Genomic DNA, 23,275 nt, shown 5'->3' with positions numbered 1-23,275 from the left:
TGTGTCTGGCCCAGAGGAGATGTTTCTTTGTGTTTAAAAAAAAAAAAGGAATGAGTGATAAAGTACATAATAGAGGCCAGGGCCCACCCCCCATCCCACCTCACCCCTTTCTCTGTCACTCATAGCTTACCTGCTTCAGGAGACTCTTGTCTGCCAGAGGAGGGTGTTCCTTTGGGTCAGAGACTTGCCTAGGCAACAAGGAGGAGTTACCCAGGATACCTACTGGTGTGAGTTCTTCAGAAGTAGTTTCTGGGCAGGGCTTAAGGCTCTCACCTCCCTAGTCCCACCCCTGACCTTGCATTCTAATTCGGGGGTGGGGGTGGAAGAGTATAAATTTCAGCCATTCTCTGCCTCGCTGCCTTTCTGCCAAAGACTTTCTACAGCAACATGAAGGTGGGGGGCTTCCTCCTCCTGGTGATGCTCATCACCCTCAGCTTGGAGGTGCAGGAGCTCCAGGCTGCGGTGAGGCCACTGAAATTGTTGGGTGAGTCCAGGCAGAAGACAGCCCTGTTCTCTGAATGAGGGAGCTGGAAAGTGGGCCAGCAGGGACCAGTGTGTGCAGGGGGAGGAGGGAAGAAAGGAGAAAAGGAAAGATGTTCTAGTCAAGGAGCCATCTTGACCACATAAACCTCTCTCCCTCTGCTTCCACCCTTCCCCCTCCTTTCCTCAGGTCATCCCTTCATCCGGACTCTCCACTCTTCCCTTTTTGCTGCCCCATCATCTCTTCCATCTCCCCTAGCATCTCTCTCCCCATGGGTTTCTTGGCCTTTTGCAACAAATAAATCAGATCACTAGAGAACACATTGTCTTAGTCACATTACATACAAATCATCTCGATCTCTACTTTTCCCTTTACCACCAACATTCTCAAAGGAGCCATCTTAACTCTCTGCCCCTACTTCCCCACAACTCATTCCTTCACACCCTGAAGACTGACTGTCACCCTTTCTGTCCTCATCAGTCTCCAGAAACTTTGCTCCCAGGATCTGCTGGCAAATCTCTTGACGCTCCTCGGCAGTAAAAGCCTGTAACCTCTGCATCTGACATGGTTTGCTGCCCTGCCAATCCACAAACTTTCTTCTCTCTTGGATTCTCTTCACTGTAGCTCCTGCTTCTCCCTAAATATTCCTGGGTTCTCGCTTACTCCCCTCTCTTCTTTGCTGTCCTCCTCCCTGCTCCATTAAACCAGTTGCCAAATACTGTCCATTCTTTGAAATTGTTTCTTGCATGTGTTCCTTCCTTTCCCCTCCCCATTGCCACACAGCACTTCCAGCCCTGACTACCCCATGCTTGGGCCAGTGCCCAAGTTTCCTGACCGCACCCCCTGACCCTCTTTCCCCTCTGAGGTTTGTTTGCTCACTGAATCCTGGTCCATTCTATGCCCTCACACCAGAATAATCTTTGTAAGCAAACTGCAGTCATATCCCTCCCTTGGCCTACCAAATGGAATCCAAACTCATCAGGTCCTCAAGATCTGACCCCAGCAACTTTATCCCCTGGCTGTTTGTCCTGCTTGACTCCCAGCTGCTCCCGTGTACTTCTCCAGCCTCACATTTGCCAGTCCTCCTGTATTCCTTGCATTCCAGGCCGAGCAGTGAGGAGAGGAGACGCCTAGAGTGCAATATTGAAGGAGACGTTCACTCTCAGGTTGTGCAAGTGGTTCCTTAAACTTTGTGCCCTGGATGCCTCACATGCCTGCATTTCCCCTTGTGAACTTTTGCTAGTAATTCTTTTCTCTTCTCACAAGACTCTAACACCACCACCGCCCCCCCCACCCCCGCCCCATCAAGTCTGCCTTAAAAAGATTCCTGTACTTCAAGACTCACCTTTTGTGGCTAATCTAACTGGAAATAATGTTCTCCCTCCTCTGAGCCCCTTTTCCTTTGGATATACCTCTCCCAGGACACCTGTCACATACTGCTTTGTTTTTAGTACTTCGTTTTTTAAAAATATTTTAATGTTTGCTTATTTTTGAGAGAAAGAGAGTGGGGAGGGGCAGAGAGAGAGAGGGACAGGGGATCCAAAGTAGGCTCTGTGCTGACAGCACAGCCCAATGTGGGGCTCGAACCCATGAACCAAAGTTGGACACTTAACTGACTGAGCCACCCAGGCACCCTGTTGTTAGTACTTTAAACACAAGTCTTATCTCTGTTGTTAGATTCTAAGCTGCTTTAAGATAGTGACTCTACCTGACATCTTTTCTTTTAACTGTTTTTTTTTAATGTTTATTTTTGAGAGAGAGACAGAGAGAGAGAGAGAGAGAGAGAGAGAGAGAGAGAAAGAGAGGGAGCATGAGGTGGGGAGAAGCAGAGAAAGAGGGAGACACAGAATCTGAAACAGGTTCCAGGCTCTGAGCTGTCAGCACAGAGCCCAACGCAGGGCCCAAACTCAAACCACGAGATCATGACCTGAGCCAGAGTTGGATGCTCAACCAACCCACTGAGCCACCCAGGCACCCCTTAAATCTTTATATTTTCTGAATAACTTAGCTCTATGCTTCATACATAGCAAAGATCAACAGATTTAAGGAGTGGGGCAAAGTCTTCAACCATCTCACCATATATCAACAACAGCAAACAGAAGCAGGGAGGGATCGTACTGACTTTCTCTGAGGTCTGCAAGTATATTATAGACATCCCACCAGGCTCCCTTCTTATACTCTTAAACATTGCTAGTCATCACAGGATTCTTTTCCTGTTGAGCCTGGACAAGATGCCCCAGCCTTCTCAACGCAGCATTAGGTAGTCATCTCTGTTGATCAGACTTGACACTGGAGAATGAACTTCATTTCCCCTGCTAGATCTAAGAGCTCCATTTTACATATGAGGAAACAAGAGCCCAGAGAAGTCCAGACACAGAATCAGGTAGAGAAACCCCTGAGTAGAAGCAAAAGCACAGCACACATTCGTCCAGAGCTCTGCGTACATTTAGCTAGAAGTTCCTGTGGGGTCTTAACTGGCTTCTTGGACCTATTTCATTGGTTCTCAAAGACTGACTGTGAGGCTCTGGGAACCTAGGGGGCCTCCACTCAGGTCAGGAGTGACTCCTTGACATTTGGCAATGTGCACTTCATCTCAGAGTCTGTTTCACCATGTGGGACGGACGAGGGAGCTTTGCCTAGGGGCCAGGCTGGTCTAGGTTCAATTCCATTTCTGTACCTACAGAGGTGGGCAATTCACCTCTGTGCACACCAGTCACCACACTTATTAAATGAGGTTAATCAGATTCACTGCGCAGGGTGACAGCAAGGCACCCTGGATGGCATTTGCTTAATGTGAGTCTCCTCTTTTCTGCCCTTTTCCCTGCAAAGTAGGGAAGTGAGGACATTTGAGTGGGCTTCTTTGCACTTCCCTTCTGCAAATACAATGATTCTCTTCTTTAAAGTAGGCCTTACTTTATTGTGATTATGTGAATGTATTGTCTTTAACTGAAATATATAAGATGTTAAAGAGTATTATTCTGTAATTATTTAAAAATTCCATATTTATTGAATTGAAAGAAGAAAGTGGAACTAGCCGCTTCAGTCAAGGGCTGTCCTCTCTGATACCTGGGCTTAAAACAAGGTGGTCTGTTCTAACATAGGTAGCTGCATTGAGGAATGCAGTGGTGACTGGGATTGTGATCCAGATGAACGCTGTGCCAGCAATGGATGTGGCCACGTCTGTGTTCCAGCCTAAGGACAGGTGAAAACATCAGGCCCTTCCCTGCTTCCTCAAACCTTGCCCAACCTAAGGAGGCTGGCTCTGGTGGGACTTTCCAGAGCTGGGTGGAACAGAAGACTATCATTCTGTGGCCTCTCCCTCTTTACACCCTTCTCAAGAAAAAGAAGCATCCATCACAGGATGGTAGCTTCCAAACCTTTAAAATAATTTCATTACCCAATATATCCAGAAGAGAAATCAAACTATTTATTTGAACAAAAAGAACATTAAAATCAGTCACATTATGCCCCATCCCCAAATGATATCTGCTTAATACTTTGGTGCATATTTTAAACACACACATGCAAATACATAATATACATACATATATATTATATATATATGTGCATGTTATATATATTAATATATGTATATATTATATATATATAGAAATGAGATAATTTGTGTCTATTTTGATTTCTTAATTATTTCACTTAGAAAATAGCTATTTTCTAATACAACTTTTAATAATACCAATGTTTCTATACCATCATCAACAGGCATAAGGCTGTTATACCTTTAACAGCCTTATAAAAAAGTTCATTAATACACACTTGATATGTTTATTATTTATTAATACAGTTGTAATGAATACTAAATTGGTATACATGCCCTTATTAACTTCCTTGGGATAAATTCTAAGAATTATAATTTATGGCCCAAGAGTATGTTCATTTTATTTATTTATTTTTCAATATATGAAGTTTATTGTCAAATTGGTTTCCATACAACACCCAGTGCTCATCCCAAAAGGTGCCCTCCTCAATACCCATCACCCACCCTCCCCTCCCTCCCACCCCCCATCAACCCTCAGTTTGTTCTCAGTTTTTAACAGTCTCTTATGCTTTGGCTCTCTTCCACTCTAACCTCTTTTTTTTTTTCCTTCCCCTCCCCCATGGGTTTCTGTTAAGTTTCTTGGGATCCACATAAGAGTGAAACCATATAATATCTGTCTTTCTCTGTATGGCTTATTTCACTTAGCATCACACTCTCCAGTTCCATCCATGTTGCTACAGAGGGCCATATTTCATTCTTTCTCATTGCCACATAGTACTCCATTGTGTATATAAACCACAATTTCTTTATCCATTCATCAGTTGAAGGACATTTAGGCTCTTTCCATAATTTGGCTATTGTTGAGAGTGCTGCTATAAACATTGGGATACAAGTGCCCCTATGCATCAGTACTCCTGTATCCCTTGGGTAAATTCCTAGCAGTGCTATTGCTGGGTCATAGGGTAGGTCGATTTTTAATTTTTTGAGGAACCTCCACACTGTTTTCCAGAGTGGCTGCACCAATTTGCATTCCCACCAACAGTGCAAGAGGCTTCCCGTTTCTCCACATCCTCACCAGCATCTATAGTCTCCTGATTTGTTCATTTTGGCCACGCTGACTGAGAGTATGTTCATTTTAAACCTCTGATGCACATTGCCAGATTAGCCCATGAGAACCCCTTTCCTGTGGAAAAATTTCAGGGTCCTCATGTGATATTTTTAGTAGCCATCAAATGAAAAAAAAATGCATAATGGAAAGCTATCATGATTCAGTCTTGATTATAAATTAGGTTGTATTTATTAACTAACGTAATAACTAACACAACAGAATCAACATAAACTTCAGAAGTAAGCCATTTGTGTTCAGAAGTTACTATTTGTCCAATCCACCCACAATCCTTGGGATGCTTTTAGCCTTGCTCGCTCTTTTCAGGTGCTTGTTGATTCCCAGAACTGGGAACTGTCACCTCTCAATTGCAGTCTGCGACCCTAGGTCACAAAAACAGCAGGTCTCATGCATAATTTTTTTTGTCCATTTTTCAGATGAAGATTTATCTTAAGGGTCATCCTTCTCTAATAATTTCTCATCACTTCCTATCTTCAAAGATGTGACTGGAACTCCTTGCCCTGGAAGACAGATGAAAATGGGGACCTGTGGATGGAGATTACATGTGGTGGGGAAGGAAAAAGAGTCACTTCTTTCAATAAATCATCATTGTTAAAAGTACCCACACTGCTTGAGTTATTTGGTTAGGGGTGATGATTAGGTGGGGGAAACATTTGCTCAGGACTTGATATGCCACTGTGTTATAGTCTCCACAAGAATCATCTAATTTATCCTTACAACCACCTTGTGACTGCTTATTACCACTACCATTTTACATATAAGGGGGCTGAGGTTTGGAGAGATTAAGTAATTTACTCAAACTCATATAGCAGATAAGTGTCAGGACCTTATCGCTAATCTCATTTCAAGCTCCAGGGCCTATGCATTATAGCATTGTAGTTAGGAGCTCTGATTCTGAATTCCAAACCCAGTTCCACCACACAACTGTGTGACCTTCAGCAAGTGTCCTAACCTTTCTGTGCTTTAGTTTTCTGATCTGATTATCAATATATACTTCCTAGAGCTACAAGGATAAAAGAAGTTAGTTCATGTAAAGTGCTTGGCATGCTTGGCATAGTGCCTGACACAGAAAACATTCAATAAATGTTGACTATGATTGTTATGATTATTACCAAATAGATGGGATGATGGCCCTTAGTCCTAATTTTCTAAGATTCTAGAAGAGAAGCCAAGGCCAATCCTCCTTCCTAGCCTATCCTAGTTGATCTCAATTCTTAGGACCAGCCTCTCTCTTCTGGTTTTCCCCATTACAAAACATGGGTAAAAACAGACTTATAGTTTCTTGTCTCTGGTCTTCACAATCACAACTGGCCTGGGTTGTAGTCTGATTTTGGACAACTTACTGCCTGTGTGGCCCTTGACAAATCATTTAAACTCTTTATACTTTCTTTTTTTAAGCCATTTAAACTTTTCTTATCTGTAAAAAGGGGGAAGTAACAGTGTCTCCCTCATTTGGATGCTAAGATTTATAGAACTTTATAGTTTACAAAGTATTTTCACAAAGATCCCATTTGATTTTCACAACAAGTAACAAATGGCAAATTGGGGGCTCCGAATAAATAGTGAATCCACTAATTCTGTCAGCAAGTATTGGTGAGTGTCTTCCCTGATGCAGTTGCTGTGCTAGCATTGATGAACAGCGATAGATGATGCAGACAGTGAACAATAGTGAACCAGACAGATGGGATGTGTGCTTTCACAAAGCTCACATTCTAGAAGAGGAAACAGATAAAACCAAGTAAACAAATAACTACACATTATGGTAAAGGGTTTGAAGGAAATAAACAAGGATGTGAATTACAAGGAGAAGAGGGCAAGGTAAAGCCTACTTTAGTTAGGATGATCCACACTCTAATGAAGTAATAAAAATGAAGTCTTGACAGAGTTCCAAAATATGAAAGAGGTGATATTCCAGAGTAAGGCTCCAGACCACTTTATGCAGAACTTACAAAAGGAAATAGCTATGAATATGCTAGGCATCCCTTAAAGTCCCAGTGCCACTGTAGGATTAAAAAAGATTGAGAGTGAGGAGGAATAAGGATATGTGAGGAGGTTTTCTTGGGAGAGATTTTTGCCAAGCTATGAATTCCACAGTTTGGGGGTTATCATCTAAACACAAGCCAATGAAGTGGGCTTTCAAGTCCTTCCTGAAAGCTTGATATATGTTTCTTCAGTTGGTGATCAGCAAAAGGTAGGAATGTTCATTTCTTTGGAGAAACCACATTGCCATCTGCTAGGGTACATTCCATCAGAACTCAACAGACTGGTATCAGTATACTTTACAATATCTGGGTCATTCAGTCTTGAATAACAGTATGCGTGGGCCACTCAGGTTGCAACCTAAGATGAGCCACACCAAACCCTGATCCTTTCCACAGTCTCTATCACACCACTTCCACTGTGATGATGATCAGGTCTCACATCCTTCTAGCCCAGTATATTGGATATCTCTTGTGCACTGCTTTGAATACTCTTGGCCTTACACTCTTATTCTTAGTCTAATCATTGCTATAGCAACCAGCTTCTATCAAGCATCTACTAGCTTAGCACAAGTTAAGGCTCTTGTCAGAGCCTTGTCTTGGACTGTACCCCAGTACCCTCCACCTCTCACTTTTGCCTCAGGGCTTCTCTGTGCATCTAGAAACTCCCACAAGAGCCACCACCCACTGATGCATGCTCAAATGAAAAGCACTGGAGAACTGATGCTTGGTGGGGCAATGCTTGACAACAGAATTCAAAGGCTGGCAGATATATGCTTCCATCTTCCATTCCTCAGGAAGGGGGTTCTGACAGCATTCCATAAAGCTTCTCAGAAAATCTTGAGGATTGAGCAAATACCACCCCTTGCAATGGTTAATTCAATAGCCCATATGCATATTGATTCCCCTTTCTTCCCTGTTCATTCCTGAATAAATCACTCATATAACAACCTCATCTAAGGCTCTGTTTTGGAAGAACTCAGACTAAGACATCTGTGACTCGGCCTCAGCTCCTGATCTTCTCTGAGCAAGTGCTTGAACATCACAAATACACATACATAACATACACATACACACATCTCAAGAATAAACAATAATATACAAGCATAATGAAATCTAAAGTCAAACAAAAAATATTCCTCCCCCAAAAGCCCAAAGTCTTTAGAAAACTAGCTCTTCTAAAGCATGCCCCCAACTGCCATTGCTAAACAGAAGTGTTTGTCTCAAGATAAAACATGTATATTCAGGTGCCTTCAAGGTTTTCCCTAAGAACCATTGATGATAATTTGTTTTACATTTGCATAACTCAAAAGGCTTGAGATGACCAAATGTAAATTTCATGCCTTCACTTCTTGGGTGGCTAAAAACTGTTTATAGCATTTAAAATCGCTATTTTCTTTTCCAGTTTCTTGCTTTTAAGGTTACAGGAAATCTTGGGGTGTCCAATCTCAACTAGGTCACCCTCGGGCAGGTTATATTTCACATGGCTTGAGTTTGAACTTCCAAATTACTTTTCTCGTGTGGTGAAGTGCCTCAAGATTCACAAAAGGATGCACAGCTAGCTGCAAGGAATACTGGTTACTATATCCTTTATGCAGGGTGGTTTTGTGCCTGGGAAAAAAGGGAAGAGTCCAAGATGTCGCAGACCTAGCAGTTTCTGCCATTGCCATCTACAACGGCCCCTCCCCAACTCCAGTCCGAATTTGAAACGCTAGTACTAAATAGGCATGTCAGCCATGCCCAGGAACAAACTTTCTAGGAGGACAAATAAAGTCTCAACTTCAGTCAGGGCTCTAAGCGAAGTAGGCGGCAAGTAAAGCCTCCAAGCCGTTTCTGAAACCCATTCGCACAGCAGTGCAAGCAGATCCCAACGTCTAGGAACGCCAGCTCTGGTCTAAAGAAGTTATTTCCGGAGCTGGCGCCCGGAGCCGGGAATGCCCCGGAAGTATTTCCCTGTGGTCCTACGTGGGAAAGATGGCGGCGATGCAAGTGGCCGAGTCGCTGCCGGGCGGGCAGGCGCGAGACGTTCCACGAGAGCCACCGCCCGAGCAGGGCAGTGGGTTCCGCTGCTTATCGGCCAGGCTCTGCGCCCTCCGTCCTGACGACAGCAGCTCCGCCCGCACCGAGATCCACTTGCTCTTCGACCAGCTCATCTCTGAGAACTACGGCGAGGTCGGCGGCGTGGCCCCGGAGGTAGGCGGCCTGCTGGGTCGGGAGGACTCGGGCCACGCCTGCTCGCCCCGGCCCCACCCTCAGAGACCCGGGCTGGCAGCTCCCGCCGGCCTCTCCTGGCCTCTCCTGGCTTCTCTCGGCACCGCTTCGCATTACTTAGTTCCAGGCATGCTTGCTCCCTCCGACTGTGGCAGTCTCTGCCCTCCTCTGTCTGGAAGACCCCGCAGTGCTTGGCAAACTCGGCATCTTTCAAAACGCCACTGATGACTTCTGCTCTGGTAACACCGCAGGTGTCATTTGGTCCGCCCCTCGCCTCCGCTCCACTCTCTGCATACAAAAACACTTTGTATATAAAATTCACTGTTACCATTTACTAAGTAATGGAACTCGGACCGTCACGTACTATATACCGCGCACGGTTCTAGGAATCTTACAACGTCGGTAATATTAGGTCTGTTTTACTGTTAAAAATACGGAGGCACATAAAGGTCCAGTGTCATATTGCTGGCGAACGGCAGCGCTAGAATTGGAGCCTAAGTCTCACATGGTCCCTGCCATTTTCTGTTCCTCCGTGCTAGCTTTTCCCTCTTTGCCTCCTCTTTAGAAGTACTTTGACTCTGAATAATAATAATAATATTCACACACATCGGGCCTTGGAGACTACTTAATGAACTCCTAGAACTCTTGACCCAGTCATACCACTGCCTACGGTGTTCAGAGGCACCTCAAACCTGACAGTTCCTAAAAATGAGTTACATTATCTCGGCAGAGACCACTGTATCCCCAACCCGTCCCCTCCCCCCACTCAGGGAAACATGAACAGTCTGCCAAATCGCACTGGCACAAACACTGGTGCTTTCCCTTTCCCTTCTCCCGGATCTATCCACTCTGGATTCTTCAGACTCTATTTCATAAATGTTTCTCATCTCCTTTTCTGTGTTCCATTGCCAGTGCCTTAAGCCTTCAGGCAAGATGACTTTTTCCTGAACTCTCCTTAAACTTCTGCCTCCAGTCCAGCCCTTCTCCATACCATTCTTTGCTTTGCTGCTAGAGTGCTCTTTTCTTTTGTGGGAAAAAAATCTGACTAGAAAGCAAAGCTCTGATTTGGGATGATCTTCACTACATACTGTAAGTGATCAGAGCAAGTTACAGAACAGTTCATGCATGCAGTGTGACACCAGTATAGGGTGAGGAGCCTGTTTAACAGGCTGTGTATATTTATAGATGTAAAGCGTTCACAACAACAAATGGAAGAGTTGACAACAACAGAATAGTGTGTATCACTAGGGAGTGGAGTGGAATTCGGGGAGGACTCGGGAACTTTTGCTCTATTGGTATAATTTGATATTTTTACGTCAAAAATATGTGCTTTTCCAGTCTCCCATCCCTTCTTTTGTGCCCTGTGTGCAGTCATTTAAAACCTGCTCTTCCACAAGCTTCTACTAGTGTTTCACACCTACTGATGTTCCAGGTTTTGCACACTCCATTCCCTTTGCTTGCGGCGTCTTTCGTTGCTTTGTATGTCTGGCAGATTTTTAAGTCATCCTTCAGATCATTCCAGGTTATGCTTAAAAATCACCTCTGTAAGACCTCCTTAATTACCATTTCCCCATAGAGTTTGTACTTAATTCTTTCAACATTTAATTCACTTTAATGTTTTGTGAGTATTTCTAGATAATGAGCTCTTTGAAGTTCAGGAATATGTTTGTTCACCTTTGGATTCCAAAGATCTAACACATAATAGGTGCTCCAGACTTTTAATTCAGTAAATGTCTATAGAGGAATGAATGGTGTGATTTGCAAATAGATTACAAAAAATCGGAGGCACATAAAGGTCCAGTGTCATATTGCTGGCGAACGGCAGCGCTAGAATTGGAGCCTAAGTCTGTCACATGGTCCCTGCCATTTTCTGTTCCTCCGTGCTAGCTTTTCCCTCTTTGCCTCCTCTTTAGAAGTACTTTGACTCTGAATAATAATAATATTCACACACATCGGGCCTTGGAGACTACTTAATGAACTCCTAGAACTCTTGACCCAGTCATACCACTGGGTATGACTTTTTTTTTTTTTTAGAATTACCCGCTTTTTTTTTTTTAGAATTACCTAATTTTACATTAAACTTATACACGTGTCACTGCTGATTTTCCCAGTGGCCTTGAAAATATGGTTTGCTTGCTTTCTGTTTTCTTTTTCAAGATGGGAATGAATGAGTTTTATTTTTTAATTAAAAAAATTAATTCCAGTATGTTAATATACAGTGTTGTATTAGTTTCAGGTGTACAATATAGTGATTCAACAATTCCGTACATCACCCAGTGCTCATCATAACAAGTACCCTCCTTAATCCCCATCACCTGTTTCACCCATCCCTCCCTACCCACCTCCCTTCTGGTAACCATTAGTCTGTTCTCTATAGTTAAGAATCTGTTTCTTGGTTTGTCTCTCTCTTTTTTTCCCCCTTTGCTTGTTTGTTTTGTTTCTTCAATTCCACAGATGAGTGAAATCATATGATATTTGTCTTTCTATTATTTTGCTTAGCATTATACTCTGTAGCTCCATCCATCCAGGTCATTGCAAATGGCAAGATTTCATTCTTTTTTATGGCTGAGTAATATTCCACTGTGTGTGTGTGTGTGTGTGTGTGTGTGTGTGTATACACCACATCTTCTTCATCCATTCATCTGTTGATGGACATGGACTGCTTTCATACTTTGGCTATTGTAAATAACGCTGCTGTAAACATAGGGGTGCATGTATCCCTTTGAATTAGTGTTTTTGTATCCTTTGGGTAAATACCCAGTAGTGCAGTTGCTGGATCTTAGGGTAGTTCTATTTTTAACTTTCTGAAGAGCCTCCATACTGTTTTCCACAGTGGCTGCACCAGTTTGCATTCCCACCAACAGTGCACGAGGGTTCCTTTTCCTTCATATCCTTGCCAACACCTGTTGTTTCTGGTGTTTTTTATTTTAACCATTCTGACAGGTGTGACGTGATATCTCATTGTAGTTTTGGTTTGCATTTCCCTGATGGTAAGTGTTGTTGAGCATCTTTTCATGTGTCTGTTTGCTTACTTTTTGGTATTTTTAACTTCGGTGTGTGTTTTTATATTCTGGAAGCCTCTCTTTGGCTATTTCATTGCACTCTCTACATATGTAGAGACTCTGGAGTTTTTAGACTGACAAAAACCATATTGTGTCTTTTCCTTCTTTTTAGCACATCCCACTTCTGTGCTATCATTTAATTTTCTTCCTACTTCCTGCCTCACATTTCATCTTTCCTCATTTTGAGTGTGAACATTGCCTTTCATTTTTCTGTTTGGCTGTGTTTGGGGGGCAGGGGTTGCTTCTTTACTTGACTAATAAATAGGCATATCACCTTTCATTGTTTTTTGTTTTTTTGTTTTTTTTGGTAGGATGTCAGTGCTCTTCTTGTCCAGGCTTGCCGACTGGTTCCTCTTAATCAGAATCATCTTGTCAGCAAAGTGTCTCAACTTATCCACCATTTACTTAACAGATTACAGGTAATCATGTGCATAACTTTAGAATTTATCATGAACTAAATAAGTACCTTTGAAATGCTACATCTGTGCTAGGTGTGATGGGCTGATCTTTTGAGAAATTAGAAGAAGCACTTCCTTACTAGGGATGATATTAAATATAATTCTGACCAAAAAAATTATTCTGCGCAATTCTAGAAATTTGTCCATTAGAGTTACCCCTTTCTGTTTGGTTCAAGAAAGCAATATCATTGAGTCTTAGAATTTTTCATGGAAGATGTATTTGACCAAGATATATTTAAGAATAAGTTGAAACAATCTACTACTCCTTTCCTACCAATATGTTTTCCCCTTTCCCATTTTTGTGGTCCGCTTTTGATCTTTATAAACATAAGTAGCTTGGGAGCAAGAGGACACTAGATAGAAAGACCCTTGGGGCGCCTGGGTGGCTCAGTCGGTTAGGCATCCGGCTTCGGCTCAGGTCATAATCTCACGGTCCATGAGTTCAAGCCCCGCGTCGGGCTCTGTGCTGACAGCTCAGAGCCTGGAGCCTGTTTCAGATTCTGTGTCTCCCTCTCTCTCTGACCCTCCCCTGTTCATGCTCTGTCTCTCCCTGTCTCAAAAATAAATAAACATTAAAAAAAAAATTTTTTTTTTAAAAAAGATAGAAAGACCCTTGTTATTTATAACAAGGTCCGTGCTGTAGCTCTCCTTTCTCCAGAATGTTTTCAGTTTGCTAAATAAATCTCATATCTTTTTAGGAACAGTTCAGACATTGAGGCTGTTACCATAAGATGCCACATGAGGATGTGAATGTAGTTAGCACAAAATTTACAATTAGCACTATGTAACCTTTTGGCTGCTTTTGGCTGCAAGAAACAGAAAAGTCAACCTAGAACAGCTTAAAAACAAATTTTTTTTTAAATTATATCATACCACAACCCCCAAGAGAGGCACTCCAGGGGCACTTTATGAGAAACTTCCTGACATTTTTCCATTCTGCTATCGGTGTATGGGCTGTCCTCAGCTAGCATCTCTCCTAGTCAAGATGGCTGCCTCAATTCCAGGCATTCCATGTGAAATAAATAAATAACCCCCAGCAGAAGCAAAAAAATGATTTATTTTGTGTCTCTGTAAGAATGAGGCATGTTGTCGGGGCGCCTGGGTGGCTCAGTCGGTTGAGCGTCCGATTTCAGCTCGGGTCATGATCTCACAGTCTGTGAGTTCAGGCCCCGCGTCGGGCTCTGTGCTGACAGCTCAGAGCCCAGGGCCTGCTTCAGATTCTGTGCCTCCCTCTCTCTCTGACCCTCCCCGATTCATGCTCTGTCTCTCTCTATCTCAAAAATAAATGTTAAAAAAAAATAAAAAAATAAAAAAGAATGAGGCATGTTGGGGCGCCTGGGTGGCTCAGTCGGTTGAGTGTCCGACTTCAGCTCAGGTCATGATCTCACGGTCCGTGAGTTCGAGCCCCGCGTCAGGCTTTGTGCTGACAGCTCGGAGCCTGGAGCCTGCTTCAGATTCTGTGTCTCCCTCTCTCTCTGCCCCTCTGCCTTCATGCTCTGTCTCTATCTCTGTCAAAAATAAATAAACATTAAAAAAAATTAAAAAAAAAAGAATGAAGCATGTTGTCCCCTCACTCTCCATCAGACCTCCCCTCATATCTGGCTGGGGAGACCTAGGTCTGATCAAGGGAATAGTATTACCATGGGTGACTGAAACCAGGGGTTAACCTTGACTGCACATTAGAATCAACTGCAGGGCTTAAGGTCCCTAGATGATTACACTGTGCAGCTCAACTTTTATATCAGGGTTTCCCAATCTCGACACTTACTGACATTTTGGATTGGATGATTCTTAGTTGTAGGGCGGCTCTCCTGTGCATTGTAGGATTTTAGCAGCATCCTTGGCTTCTACCTTAGAAGGCAATAGCATCCCTCTGATTGTGACAGTCAAAACTGTCTACAGACATTCCCATTTCCTTGGGAAATAAGATTTCCCCTGGTAAAGAACCAGTATCTTAGCTAATTAGGATTTACCCTCAGGTCCCATGTGCAAGAGGTGAGTACCCAAATAAAATCAATACTCTGCCAGCAGGAGAGAGGAGATGAGTGCTGATAGGTAAGCAGTGTCTGCTACCTGTGACGTCCTAAATGAAATGAGGCTGTTTTCAAGTTCAGAATTTTTCACACTGGTACCATAGCTTCTGAAGGTTTACTGTTCTCAGATGTATTACCTTTGTAGCACTGGCAATTGGAAAAGTTCCTGATCACAGATGGTACCTACAGCCCTTAATCAACTTTCTAGCTTTTGATGACAGTTTATCTCAGTTATTCATTAATTGATACTTCGATTAGCCTCCTTTGTCCCAACACGATTATAAACTTGATGACAAGTATATGCAGTCTCTTCCCATTGTATGCTCCACATCATAGTGAGACATAGTAGCTATTTAGCAGGCATTTATATTCATAGTGTGTTTGTTGAGCATTTATGATGTAGAGAAGGCCATTTCAGTGGCTTGAGTCTTACGTATCTGTGTATTTACAGCTACCAGTATCTGGTTGGCTCCAGGAAAAGCTGCAGGGACTTTGCCAGGCTCTATTTTGAGTGGAGGGAGTAAAGGGGAGGAAGTGAGCAAGGCCCTGGGACAAGGAGAAGGCCCTGTCTTGATCAGACGTTCAAGGCCTTTAAAGCTGATCTTTCTGACACCAAAAAGATGGACACATGTGCCCTTTCTTTCATAGCCTGGTTCAGATGAGCATACATGTCTGAAAAAGATAAAAGTATTTTTTCTTACAAGTTAGATGATGCATATTTTTTCCTGTATTCATAGGTGATTGTTGATGAACAAAACCTGGATTTCCTGTTGGCATATACTATTTCTGCTATTCAGCAGTGTAGTTCCTGGACACACATGGAGATTCTCCAAGCCCTGGCAGCTCTGGTTTACTGCAATGGCTCAAAATGTCAAAAGGTAGTTTAAACTGTGTTCTGCCTTTCCTTCCAAAGGTTAGGAACACAGGCTCTGAACCAATAGACTCGTGCTCAGGTTTCCATCCTGTCATTAATGAGATGTGTGACCTTGGTCGACCCTTACTCAACCACCCTGAATCTCATTTCTTCATGTATACGGTAGATCCTTTGAGGATGAGGTGAGACAGTCCTTGTAAAGTGCTTGGCACTCGCTAAACATGAACCGCTATTGTTATCGTCATCCTTCAGTGTGCACCCAAGACTGAAGAGCTTCAGCAGCTACCTGGGCTGAGAGTGATGATCGCTACTGGTGTTTCAGGGCACATCTTTGCATGCCCATCTGAAAGATTTAGCTGCTAAAAGATTTAGCTAGCAGCTAGTCTTTTGGGACTTAACCGCCCATTAGTTAAAAAAAATGACACCCACCTAAAGAGTAATAATTTTCCAAGAAGCCTTTTCTGATGCATGTTAGCTGTTATTTTGTTCTAGTACCTCCCAGACTTGCTCGGCAAGAACGGGATTTTGATGAAGTTGAGTGACTCGGCTCAGCCTGACCCTGAAGCTAGGAGAGCTGCAGTGCACTGCATGGCAAACTTGTGTCTCAGGTATGTGAGTCCGGCCACATCTCCTGGCTGTGATGAGACAGGGCCTTTCGTGTCTGAAGCCAGAGCCAACTTAGAAAAATAACCTACTTTGTGTTTCCCATGTTCCTTGCTAATAAGATCATCGTATATTGTTTATTTTAGTGGTATTTGTTTAAAAAGGTAAAGTAAAGGAAAAAATAGACTAGGATCTTCTCCCTAAAATAGGGAAAGAGCAGTACATACGCAATATGTCAAGGTTTTGTTTTCTGTTGATACAAATTCTAACCATATTAAGTCTTCTAGAAGGATATAGTCATGAATTTAAGCTTTGTTGAGGCCTCTATCGAAGCCAATTTCTTCTAATAAAATGGAACCAATCCCATCCACCAAATTGTAGATTTGTGCAATGGAAACTGAGGAGCACAGACTTGAACCGATGTATCTTATCTCCCCATTGTGGTGTTGTCCAGTGGGGAGGAGTCGGGCTCAGCTGTGTGATTCTAGCCAGACAAGACCTGTGTGCATTGTTTCCCTCTACACATTGAAAAGTAGAGCTAAAAAAAGATTTCTTTCTCCATACTTCTTCCACTACAAACTTCTGTAACTTTTCCCTGTGGAAACCCCTCTTCCTTCTTGGTATTCATTCCAGCCATGTGCTGTTCCACAGCCGTAGTTACTTACCGAAGTGCACAGTCTTCCTTAATACAGTTTCATCTGAAGGTACATTCCAACTCCACTAGTCTGTATTACTGCTATTTTTAATTCTTATTCTTTTGCAAGCCCCATTTCAAAGGAGACTGAGTTTGAGTTACTTTCTCTGTATGTGTTTTAGTGTACCAGGACAGCCATACTTGGAGGAACCCTACCCAAATATCTGCTTCCAGGCTTTCTTGACCACTTTACAGTCTCCAAAATCATCTGATATGGATGATATCACGTTTTGCATGGTAGGTGGGGCTACCACTAATCTTGTGAATGTTACAGATGTGTCTAGAAGCAGTAGTCGAACAGAAGTTGTGACTAAAGAATATAATTTGGTTGCTGAATCAGTTTTGTCTGGAGATAAAGGCATAAGTGAGATATTTATAACCTGCAAAGATGGAAATCATATCTTTCAGGTTTAAATTACAAAACAGTTTCTGTTTGTTTTGTGGTTCTAGATTTTTGAAGAAAAGTATTTTTTCCTCTCCTGACTATAAAAGCAATACAGTTTCAGACTAGTAACAGTCTTTTAGATGGAAGGGAAAGGAGTAGATTTCAACAATATCTGCAGTATTACTTCTTTTTAAAAACTCTGATGCAGATATGGCAATTTGTTAACATGCTTTAAATTCAGAGTGACACATTTCAAAACTTACAGATCTGAGGTAGTGAAAGTTCCCTATAGTTCCCTGCTCAGATATAACCACCTGGAACAATTTGTTCTACATGCCCCTAGACATTTTTTTCTGTATATAAATGACTATATTTTATAATTTTTCAGTGGGATCATATTAAATATACTGTTTTTTACCACTGTATCTCCTTTTTAAAGTTAATATTTCTTGGGCATCTTTTCAGTACCTATTAATGTACCTCATGCATTTCTAACTGCTGTAGCTGGGAGACATTGGGCAAGTTACTTAACTTCTTGAGTCTCCATGTACTTTTTCTCTCAAATGGGACGAATGATACAGTTACATGAGCGGTATATGAAATATATCATTTAAAGTGCTTGGCAGATGCTTCCTGTTATTATGATTGAGTTTGCCATGTAGCAGAGGGCTAGCTTCTTACATAATGATTGTCATAACAGATGGACATTGAAGTTTCTTCAGTGTTTCCACTATTTCAGAAAAAGGCTATGTTCCACATCCTCTCTGTGTGGGGAGTGTTTTTTAAGGACAGTATCTTTTTTTTTAAAGTTTTATTTATTTACGTGATCTCTACAGCCAACATGAGGCTTGAACTCACAATCCTGAGATCAAGAGTTGGATGCTCTACCAACTAAGCCAGCCAGGCACCCAAGGACTATTTCTTAATGAGAATGCTGAGTCAAAAGATCGATCTTGATCAGAATTGCCCTCTAGAAACCTGTTCCCACATACATTCCTTTGACTTTAATAACTAGTGAGGCTGCTGTATCATAGAGATTCCCCGCTTCCAATCTCTGCTGCCACTTTTCCATCCCTGTCACCTCCTTCCCACTACACACCTCCTGTTTTTTTTTTCCTCCTTGCTCACCATTTGTACATGCTAGCTTATAAACATGTACAGTAAGACCACTCTTTTCAGTGAGAACACTCTGTTCTTCTGGAAAATAATTAGTAGTTCATCACATCTCTCCTCTAGATCTTCTTTCTTTTCCCCTGTTGCATGATTTTTTTCATCATTGAAAGACTTCTTCATCCTAGGTGGTGCTAGGAGGCCGACCCCTGGATAACCAAATTTTCTGTACCTTTTAACTTGGCCTCTTTTCACCCCCAGTTGTTACAAAATGCATTGAAAGGTATACAGTCTCTTCTCAATGGGGGTAAGATGAAACTGACACAGACCGAGGAACTTGGAGCTCTTCTGGCTGTGCTAAAGGTAAGTGCTCATCGCGATGAGTGTCTTTCCTGCTCAGACCCCAGGCATAGGGACCACTTTATGTCATTTCTCTAAAGCTAGCTTTTGGGCAGTATATATTAGGAGATCGTTCAAATGTTCATATGTACGGATATGTCAAATTAAGAACTGAAAACAGTAAGCTGTGCTTTAAGTAAATTCATCAAAATTCTAAAACTTGACGTATGAATCTTCACTTAGGAAGGGAATAGCTTATGATCTGTAGACAATTTAATTGTAGATTCTCTTAAACCTGTTTGTACTTGAAAGAGGAACCAGGGCTTCTCTTTGGCTCTTGGCCCACATAAGTAGACAGGCCAGTCAGATGGCAATTAGTAGGCTGCCTCCTTTCGTTTCTGAGCCTGCTGGTCGGTGGGAAGGTTCCTCTCTGGGGACCCACCTTTCAGGTCAGCCAGGAAGTGGCCTCGGGTCAAAGCCATTTTTAACTTACCTTGATCGTGACTAAAACTTTAAATCTTTCCCTGTCCCATCTCCCATATAGACAGCTAGATGTGGACATGGATAAGTGAAATAAAAATGATAGATTGTTTAAAAAAATCATAGATAAAATAATCGGATAAAACAGGTTGGATAAATTTTTAAACTTAATAAAAATGGTAAGTAAATAAAGTAAAATCAAACTTAAACTCATCTGACCAGACCAGATCCACCCAAATGGGATTAAACTCTTCTGTAAGCCCTAAACCTTCAAGATACCAATTTTCTGTCCCTTTGAATTTCTTCAATAAGATTCTAGACATTAATTGGTTCATCGATGTGATTCAGAACATGGCAAATGATTCTGTTTTATGATTTGTTTTTGTGTGTGCGCTTCCTTCATCATCATCATCATCATCAGAAATCTATGTTTCATGGACTCCCGGGACTAAACATAGAGTTGCCCACGGTGTTATACCCCACTCCGCTTCCTCAGTATGACGGGCGGCCACCTGTCAAACCGCAGCAATCCGAATCCAACACTTCTCGACCAACTGTGGTATGCTTGTGTTTACTTAGCACGAAGTTGTGGATTGTTTTTAATTGCCTGTTATATATATTTTCTGTGATTTGCATCCCTACTTACGCCAAAGGCTGACCTTAAATTTGATTTCAGTTTTGGGTTTTTAGCATAGTAAATGTAAATTCATCAGACTGCTGAAAACACTGGTTAGAGCATCTTATATTTCTAAGAGGTCTAGGCAGTGTAAGAGCTATAGCAGCGGACATTCACTTTACGCCTGAAGCCGCACATCCTCGTTCCCCAAATGCTCGAGACCACAGGTCAACCCACTTTTTCTACAAAAGGCTAATTGGTAAATATTGTAGGTCTCTGTTACAACTGCCAGGTTTCCCAGCCTGTCCATATAGTTGCCATCTCCCTCATGTTTCCATTGGAGAACCTAGAGCATACAGATATATGGGCCACTGTATTATATCTGGACGTGTATCCGGTATTACTTATAAAATGTTTATAGTTTGAAATTCTTCTACTCATTGAGTTACTCAACATTTACTGAATACTTGCTACATCCCAGACATTATGCTAAACATTAAGGATATAGATTCTGTTTTTAGGAGTTTAGGGGAGAAACTCAGAGCCTACTTGGGATTTTCTCTCTCCCTCTGTCTTTGTCCCTCCCCCGCTTGCTCTCTCTGTCTCTCTGTCTCAAAATAAATAAATAAACTTTTTTTTTTTTTTAAAAGAATGAGTAGAGTACAAAAAGGAAGGAAAGTATTGGTTATTTTTTTCCGCCAGAGGAAACAGAAGGTGCCTAGGCATAGAGGATGAGCATGTGTGCAGCCTATTTGTTAACCAGTAGTCTAGAGTGTCAGGTGCGTGCAGGAGAAGGCTGGGACAAGTAGGTAGCAGAGGCCAAATCATAAGGGTCTTTTATAGTATGCTAAGGAGTTAGTTTTTATCTTACAGGTGGCAGAGATGAAGACTCTTATATAGGGGAGTGATATGATCAGATACACATCTAGGAAACATCACTGTGGTAGCAAGTAAAAGGTGTGAGTCTGGGGCCATGTTAATAATACAAAATAGAAGTGATGAGGACCTTCCTTTCTTAAATTCAGGGGACCTTGAGAATGCAGAGGGAGGCCTAGATTCCAAAGATATTTGGATGTCAGAAAGGAAGCAGGAGAAAAGAAAGAAACTGGCTCTTACTTACTATCTACAAAGCCTCAGTGACCTAAACCGTGCATTGTATATAGTGGATTAACATCTCTCTTCTACATCTAGAGTGGTGCTAGCTATGGGTCTTATCTGGAAGAACTGAGAAAATTGTCACTCTAGTCATTTTCTATAGACTTGAAATCTGTTGCTGCTGAATGCTTTCACAACTGTGCAAGGAAAGTGGCATTAGCCTTATACTCACAGATCAGGAACTTCAAGCTAAGTGGAAGGTGAAATGATTTGCCCACAGTCACAGAGGTAGAATTTAAACCCAGGCTACCAGTATGGCTCTGTTGTACATACGTAATGCCTTGTTTCCTGTAGTCCAGTAGGGTGTGTGTAAGCACTTAGCACAGCACCTGACACACAGAGTATTAAGTAAGTGCCATTTTTTTCTCCTCTCCTCTTTTCTTCTTTCTTCAGACTACATGTTGGGGACATATTTAGTAATTATCAAATGAGAAAGTACCAATAGCTCTCATATGTATGTTTTCATTTGCTCCTAAAATCAGAATAAAAAGAAGAAATCAAAAGTAAAATCAAGGAAAATCCATCAAGAAGAGGAAGAGGAAGAATCCAGTGGTGAAAGAGAAGCAGCCCCCATCACTGGCTCAGGCAAAGAGAACCTGTGTGAGGGGAGCACTCCCTGCTCCTCCTCCCTGGGAGTCCGAAGTTTGCCTGTAGAGGGAAGCAGCATGGCAGGAAGAGACCGAGTCTCCACCCCCTTCCGTTCTGCCAGTTGGAAAAAGGTCAGCAGTAGTGAGTCTGACTATTCGGATGCTGAAGGAGGCATGCAGAGTAAAATGAGGTAGTAGTATTTTGTTATGTTGTTACGCCTTATAATCTCAGGTGTACATAAGTTAATAACTTTGCTTAAAAACCTGACTGCTACACAAGATTTAATTTGAAGATTCATTTATGCTGGGCTTTGTGTCACTCTACATCTGCCTTGTCCCCTTCATCTGCCTTTGTACATGTTGTTCCTCTGCCTGGAATTTTCTTCCACTTTGTGTGCCTTCTTATTAACCACTACTCCACTTTGGTACGAGCTCAGCAATCATGTCCTCTGAGAAGCCTTTTCTTACTAGCACCCCTGCTCCCCAATTCTGGCTTTGGTGCCTTCTTTGTGACCCTTTGATGTATCTCCATCTTAGCATCGATCAAAATGCCCTGCAGTTATCTCTTTAACTGTCCGTCTGTCTCTGCCCCTCGCAGGCTCCTTGGGGGCAGGGCGGGCTTTATGTCTGCCAGCCTCAGCACAGTGCCTGGCACATACTCACTATTCCTGATGCCAAGCTGTTGCCCTCTTATTTTCTGTCTAGTTGTGTTTTATATTGTTTACTGTATTAACTTGTTATGTAAACAAATTGCTTTAGCATGTTTTGATTGCATTTTGAAAACTATTTTTTCAACTATCACGTTGGCATATTTACTTTTGGGTTTATTCAGAATGTTGAGTTTCTCAGTGCATCATGTGAGTTGGCTGGAATAAATAGAATTTCATGTTTGTATTTTTTAAAGACTTTTTTTCTTCCTTCTCTTGGATAGGTCTTACCAAGCCAAAGTTCGCCAAGGAGCATTAGCTTGTTTTCTTTCTACTATAAAATCAATAGAAAAAAAAGTTCTTTATGGCTACTGGTCAGCCTTTGTTCCTGATACACCCGAGCTTGGAAGCCCTCAGTCAGTGTCCCTGATGACTCTTACGTTAAAAGACCCTTCTCCAAAGGTAAGAGCACTTAAATTCTGAGCATAATACCAGGAAAGTCTTTGTTGTTTTCCCTGCCTTATCTGTTCTCATCTGAACACAGCTCTCATTACTAACAATCCAACTCCTGACTCGAGAACCACAGGACAGGCAGGAGGACAGAACACGGGCGTATGTGAGTAGCAGGCTGAGAACGCTCACACTAGGGGCCCTGCTGCCTAGGGCTTGCTTGGAGCCTGAGTGCACTGACTTGTAGCCTCTGTATCCCTTTGGAGCTGCACTGAGACAGCTGTGGTTCTTTCCCTTTTATGGGAATGTTGATTGCCATGGGATTTATAATAGGAAAAAATCAAAAGCAGTTTAAACACTCAGCGGAATATCTTGGTCCATAATGGTTACGAAGAATACATAAAGCTTAGAAAAATGTCTATGATAAGAACACATAAGAAAACTTGTGGGTGACCCTTCAAAAGTTCTTACAGGGTGAAAAAAATAAAC

General features: G+C 42.1%; 1 protein-coding gene and 2 long non-coding RNA genes across 4 annotated transcripts in view; 2 read left to right on the top strand and 1 right to left on the bottom strand.

Annotated features, from left to right (window-relative positions):
- The first annotated feature begins 348 nt into the window (after positions 1–348).
- Positions 349–5,703, top strand: LOC109251968 (uncharacterized). Its single transcript, XR_002073792.2, has 3 exons — positions 349–484; positions 3,583–3,683; positions 5,520–5,703. It is a non-coding gene; the product is annotated as an uncharacterized LOC109251968 (long non-coding RNA).
- Positions 5,252–9,063, bottom strand: LOC109251969 (uncharacterized). The gene is made up of 2 exons (XR_002073794.2): positions 6,933–9,063; positions 5,252–6,815 (listed from the first exon to the last, which is right to left on the bottom strand). It is a non-coding gene; the product is annotated as an uncharacterized LOC109251969 (long non-coding RNA).
- HEATR6 (HEAT repeat containing 6) overlaps positions 9,054–23,275 on the top strand; it is a 36,123-nt gene continuing 21,901 nt past the window's right edge. For both annotated transcript variants that reach the window (XM_019423989.2, XM_019423988.2), the window contains exons 1-9: positions 9,054–9,275; positions 12,667–12,774; positions 15,584–15,724; positions 16,213–16,328; positions 17,140–17,254; positions 18,774–18,875; positions 19,753–19,890; positions 21,585–21,880; positions 22,621–22,798. In XM_019423989.2, coding sequence (XP_019279534.2) covers positions 9,057–9,275; positions 12,667–12,774; positions 15,584–15,724; positions 16,213–16,328; positions 17,140–17,254; positions 18,774–18,875; positions 19,753–19,890; positions 21,585–21,880; positions 22,621–22,798 — 1,413 coding nt within the window. In that variant the 5' untranslated portion in view covers positions 9,054–9,056. The remainder of the gene's footprint in view (positions 9,276–12,666; positions 12,775–15,583; positions 15,725–16,212; positions 16,329–17,139; positions 17,255–18,773; positions 18,876–19,752; positions 19,891–21,584; positions 21,881–22,620; positions 22,799–23,275) is intronic.

This window comes from Panthera pardus, unplaced genomic scaffold (assembly GCF_024362965.1).
Source record: "Panthera pardus isolate Hobbes unplaced genomic scaffold, ASM2436296v1 HiC_scaffold_3, whole genome shotgun sequence".
Lineage (NCBI taxonomy): Eukaryota > Metazoa > Chordata > Mammalia > Carnivora > Felidae > Panthera > Panthera pardus.
Note: the sequence above shows the minus strand (reverse complement) of the source record. Positions and strands in the feature narration are given on the sequence as shown.